This window comes from Gavialis gangeticus, unplaced genomic scaffold (assembly GCF_001723915.1).
Source record: "Gavialis gangeticus isolate Ggan-Ray unplaced genomic scaffold, GavGan_comp1, whole genome shotgun sequence".
Classification (NCBI taxonomy): Eukaryota; Metazoa; Chordata; order Crocodylia; family Gavialidae; genus Gavialis; species Gavialis gangeticus.
In genome coordinates this window covers 156,226,023-156,231,595 of record NW_017729024.1, presented here as the reverse complement: position 1 = coordinate 156,231,595, position 5,573 = coordinate 156,226,023, and the positions used below count along the sequence as shown (strand labels likewise).

At 39.7% G+C, this 5,573-nt stretch overlaps 1 protein-coding gene and 1 long non-coding RNA gene across 3 annotated transcripts in view; one reads left to right on the top strand and one right to left on the bottom strand.

Moving 5' to 3' along the window:
• On the top strand, positions 1-4,523 carry LOC109297874. Its single transcript, XR_002097454.1, has 3 exons — positions 1-13; positions 2,617-3,141; positions 4,494-4,523. It is a non-coding gene; the product is annotated as an uncharacterized LOC109297874 (long non-coding RNA).
• Positions 3,111-5,573, bottom strand: part of DAB2 (DAB2, clathrin adaptor protein) — a 42,539-nt gene continuing 40,076 nt past the window's right edge. For both annotated transcript variants that reach the window (XM_019517931.1, XM_019517930.1), the window contains 3 exons: positions 5,377-5,477; positions 4,491-4,561; positions 3,111-3,133 (listed from right to left, as the gene is read on the bottom strand). In XM_019517931.1, coding sequence (XP_019373476.1) covers positions 4,496-4,561; positions 5,377-5,477 — 167 coding nt within the window. In that variant the 3' untranslated portion in view covers positions 3,111-3,133; positions 4,491-4,495. The remainder of the gene's footprint in view (positions 3,134-4,490; positions 4,562-5,376; positions 5,478-5,573) is intronic.

Here is a 5,573-nt window from a genome sequence, read left to right as displayed (position 1 = left end):
TATATGGATTATGGTGGGGAGAGAGACAGAAGGGAAGTGGAAGGACAAAACAAGAAACCAAGAACACCCACACGTTAGAATTCTTAGGTTTTTGTACAATCACAGCACTGATCTAGACTTGGTTGCACTTTATGTACCTTCTCCATATCCTTATAGAAATTGGAGTGGGAGATAAAGATGCTCTACAGTCTGGAAGTAGATAGGCAATGCATGTTCTGGAATGTCCAGGCAGTGGAATGAGTAATATGTAATAGGCCTAATAGTAGCTTTTATATGCACTCAGTACAATTAACTTGTGTCATTTTTAGCTTTGAGCGTACTTGGGAAATGTAATGTCTGAAATGAGATTAACTAGATACTGGATGGGAGGTTGACTAAAAAACCCTAGTCATAAGACACCAAGTTGAGACTTTCATTTTGTATAAAGAAGCATCTAGAACTACTGCATGATGTTCATTACTTCATAACTCCATCATAGGATTTAAATACTACAATATAAAAAAGTTGAAATATTTCTTCTGTAACTAGGAGGTCAGGTTAAATGGTTTATATTTAGGCAGCTATTAAAATGAAGCTTCTCTGTAGCATAGAGATTGTAATATCTAGACAAACAACTAAATCAAGTATACAAAAAGCCTCTTACACAGACATGCCCCCAGTTTATTTCATTCAAGTAGGTCAACTCATCTCAATGCATTTCTGAGGAAGACAACCCCTACCTCTACCCTGTAGCAGTCTACAGTTTGAGGGGAGAAGGCAACAAATGGATTCTTTTCACTTAAATTTGACACCTGCTACTTGTGCACAGGCATTTGCTGTGGACATGGGCAACTTGCTAGATGCTAGAGCACCCAGCTGGGGTAGGAGGCAGGCATCAGCTCCTGGGCTGACCCCCAACCAGCTTACCTGGGGGCTGCAGCAGTGATCCAGCAGCAGGGAGCTGGGCCAGTAGGCAGACAATGTTCTTCTGGCTGGCCAGTCTCTGGTTTCAGACAGCACATGCTGCTGCTGCTGCCACCACCACCACCACCACATGCACTGTCCCACTTTTTCTAGCATGTGGTTTTTGATATTGGACCATCCCAGTGTCAAAACCAAGGGACAGACAGAAAACCCACCACCCACATAACACCCCACACATGCAACCAAAAAAAAAAAGTCACCCCCCTCTTAAAAAACCCTCACCCCATGCTGCAAGTTAGCAGCATGAGGAAACATCTGCATGTGCTACTGCAGACAAGAGTGCAGTGCTGCTGCAGACTGCATGTGCATGCTTGTTTGGATGTGTCCACACAGACTGTCAGTGTAGTTTAGGTCATACATAGGACTGTTAAAGAGATCATTCAGTCTAGTGCCTAGTTTGAAAGTTAGAGCTACTGTATTAATATATCATTGTGATCAATAAGAAAAAAATTTCAAAACATGCCATGTAGCAAGCAGGTGGCTTGCACATTCCAGGACTTGGAAAAAAAACAAAAACAAGTGGACAGACAAATACAACTTTCCCCATTTGCTTTCAAGAGCTGCATCTTTTAATGTCAATAGGTAACACTTCTTGGGAAAACTACAGTTTATATAGACAGTGTAACATCCATACATTTCCAGTTCAAGACAGTTTTTTTTTTGTTTTTTTTTTTTAACATTGCAGAAAGTGCACAAGGAAAGTCTATGTACAGAAAAAAGTTGAATGACTGGCTGAATTGGTCACTAAAAAGCTCTCTTCAAGTTGATTTTCTAGTAGTTCTGCCCAGTTAAGTATTTGCTTAATTATCTGCTTTATTAAATTACAGAAACATAATAGTATTTCAAGTTTGTGTTTTTCCAATGTCAGATAGAAAACCAACAAGACACTGATCAGCTATAACCATCATCTGGATTAGACCCAAGGTTATTATGACCAATTTAGCTATTAAATCTGTTAGTACAGATTCACAAAAAAAGGCACTGCCTTGTTTAAATAGGGATGACCATCTCCTATATTACTGAAAGTGGTACCTCAATTTACATTAAACCAAGGCATGGAAGTCATAAAAATATCAGAAAGATTGTCATTTTGCCTTCAACATACTGGAGCTGTGTCATGTCATAATACATGTGAGGAAGCACTTGATTCAAGTTCAAACCATCAGGTACATTTACCAAAAAAAGAAGAAACGAACCACCAACCAAAACCTTATCTGCTTGTTCCATTCTCCATCCATCTGCCAGCCAATTAAGAAGAACCCAGCATCTTCATCAATTTGTTTCCCTGAAAAACCCTTGTAGCACCAAAGGTGTTAGAACCAAAGTTGTCTTAAGTACACGTTACATTCCAGATTTAAACCAATGGCCCTCTTCTCAGACTTTGCTGCTTAGAGTTGTGACAAGCCAAGTTGTATATTCAGTTTCTCATTTACAATTATAGTTTTTTCCAAAAGTTCTACTGTTGTGTAATTCAGTCCCTTATAACAAAACACAAAAACCACACCAAAACCCAGAAGAACAGTGGAGTTTTGCCAGGAGAGATTGGCAGGCAGGATTCTTTACTGCCTACTTTGGTTTGCATCTTTATTGTTTAAAGTAGTACACAAGAGACAGCCACATTTCACTACTAGTTAGTGATAGTCCAGACAGAAGTAGGTTTTAAAGTGTGAGGGACGAGTTCAGAGACAGAGGCAAGTAAATGCCTTAAAGAAAGGAAGGAAGAGCAAGTGATCCCATCAGGTAGAGTAGAAAAGACTCAGGTGATGCAGAACTTAAGCTAGTAATCCCTTCCCCTGCCTGGAGACGAAACAATCTTCAACTTTGTGTTCAGTTCATTACAGTAAGTGCTACCATCTGTGAGAGAGTGACCAGATTTAGAAATAGCAAGATGTGTTCACATGACTTGTCCATTTCTCCCAAAGGAAAGCTGTAAAGGCTATAGAAAATTTGTATCCAGAAACTTAAGATTTACATCTCCAGCATAAAAGTGTTGATTTCTCCACTTAACAGCATTCAATGCAACTTCAGTCTGCCAAGTTTGATGAGAGTACAAAGATATAATACTGGATGAATGCAAGTTGATTTAGGCAGTCAATGCAAAAAAAGTGAAACAAGTAGACAGTGTCAGGGTGTCCAATTTGTTTGTCCTTTGTTGGTTATGCCTGGGTTTCTGGTCAAGTGAAGAAAAAAAAGTTAAGAATTGTCTAGCAGCTTAAAAGCAACCTTCAACTACTACTAGACAAACAGAGAACCAGGAAAAAAAAAAAAGTGTAGCCTTGTAGAGGGATCCCAGGTTATGCTTAAATGTTAAGTTTCTTTTAAGAAAAATGAGAGTAACTGGTCCCATGTTAAAGTACAATGTAGTGGTGTTAGGTTTTTGTATTTCCTATTCAAAGTCTTTCAGGACATCTTACCAATAAAAGTAGAATAGCAAAAATTTACTTGTTACAGAATTGCCACTTGACCTTGCTATAAGTCAGTAGCCAAATGAGCCTGCATGTTTAAGATATTCCTGGAATGGGGGCTCTAAAAAGTTAAATATTAAAGAAAAGTTAAAGTTCTGGTAACTATCTTTGCAGTAGAAGCATTCCACTTAGGAAAGTGGAGGTTAGAAAGCAAGTGGGCTCATTTACTTGCAGAGTTCAGCCAGATGCAAACTGTCATCTTATCTGCTTCTCAGGCCAGAGAGACAAGCTCTTTGGCAACTAACCTCCAAACAAGAAATCCATTATGAACTGCAGGGGGTGGTCCAATAGGAGATATATGGATGTCTTCCTAGACATGCATTGGCTACAATACTGGCACTTCCTCTGTTAGAGATTCTAGAATTAAGTTTCAAGATGCTACAACAATATTATGCATTCTGTAGAATAGGTTTATTTAGAGATGGATCAACAAGATAAATGCTTATTTGAAGCAATACTATTCAAGCACATTCAGTGTACCCAAGTAAAATATTGGCTAAGTTAGTCTTCATTAGCAATGAGTTTTGCTGTATACTATTTGAATTCTTTTCTTGTTGATAAAACTTCTAAAAATAGATGTCCATCATTGTAGCAATTGCTTTGGTTAGACCTCATCCAGGAAGTTAACCATCCAGCACTCAGTTCTTAGGGTGAAGCATTCTGTTCTAAAAGGGATGAGTTTAAGATCTTGCCAAATGTCATAACTACCTCCCACACTTAGTAGAATTTCATTTAACATTCTGTAATATTACAGTTACTCCATTATGTACAAGATCTACAACTTCAGTAAGTCTGCTTTTACAGTTAGTGCCCCAAAAGCTTCTAAAGCAGCCACAAATTTACCCTGCTCTTATACCTTAAAGCCTTGTTAGTATGCTAATGTCCCTCCTTCCCAATTCCTTTCTTCCCTCCTGTCCCTGCCCCCTCCCCCTGCAGAGGGTCCACAACCAGTAGGCTCAAGACAACCAGGGGCTGTTCCAAAAATCTCTCTTCAGTCATGGGAGGAAGAATGAATGTTTCATTCTCCATGAAACCACCATATTGACCAGTTTGGTCACTTACCAGATTTATGCAAATGGATTTCCAAAAGGATCACCAAATGGATCAGAAGTTGATGGTTGGTCAGGTGCCATCTAAAAACAGAAACATACCCCCAGTGAAGCCACACATGCCGATAAGCAGTTTTCAGATTCCATCTTTACACTACTAGCTACGCATTCTAGACACTGCGTGCGCACCAAATCAAAGCAACTTAAGCTTTTGTGCACTTGCCATAATGGTCAGGTTTAAAACAAGAATTTAAACTTAAACTAGCAAAGTGAAAGCTACATTAGAACCAAGATAAACAAAAACCTGAAAGAGGGCATCATCTCTTATTGGACAAGTGACCTTCCCAATGCATGTTAGTTTGGACTTCAGCTAGTAAGTGCAAAGACTAAAGTTTTACTATTGTAAGCTAGAATTGGAGATGTTCCAGAGTTTATAGATGGCTTCAAGTCTCACATACTAGATGAGGCATGTTGTTAGGCCATTTCCTTCCCTTAGTGATATTTAGAGCTGGAGCCTCATTTGTTGAGGACAGGAGCTACACCTTCTGTTTTCTAACTTTCCTGAAGAGCAGTGGTTGAATTGAATTTGCAAGCATTGATTCAGGCTCTTGCAGCTATTTTTTTTGGCAAAAAGAAAGCCCTTTCTATTGTTTGCCTTCCCTCTTCAGGAGGGAGCTGGCCAGCCCTGTACAAATAGGGGAAGAGGGAAAGCACAACTTAAGCCAAGATGAACCAATCCATGTAACCATGTTAAATTAAAACCTGGAAGCAGAGTTTCTGGACTCTCCATAATGAGAACTTCTTGGAAACTACAGAGCTAGTGGAGCAACTGCAGCTGAAGGCCAGATACAGCAGGACTTTCAAAGTCTAGAGCAGGCATACTGCTCTCTAGTACTTACAGAGGGTTTTGAAGGGGCACTCAAAGGATCAGTTTTAAGTGGGCTGTCAAACAGGCCATTATCTGGTAGACTGCTTTGTCTAGGAGCAGGTTTTGGTGGTTCTGCAGGAGAAGAAAACCCAGTAAGTTAAGAGTACACAGAGCCTCTTGTGCTCAGTCTATGCAGTCAGACAACTATGTCCTTGGGGGGGGGGGGGG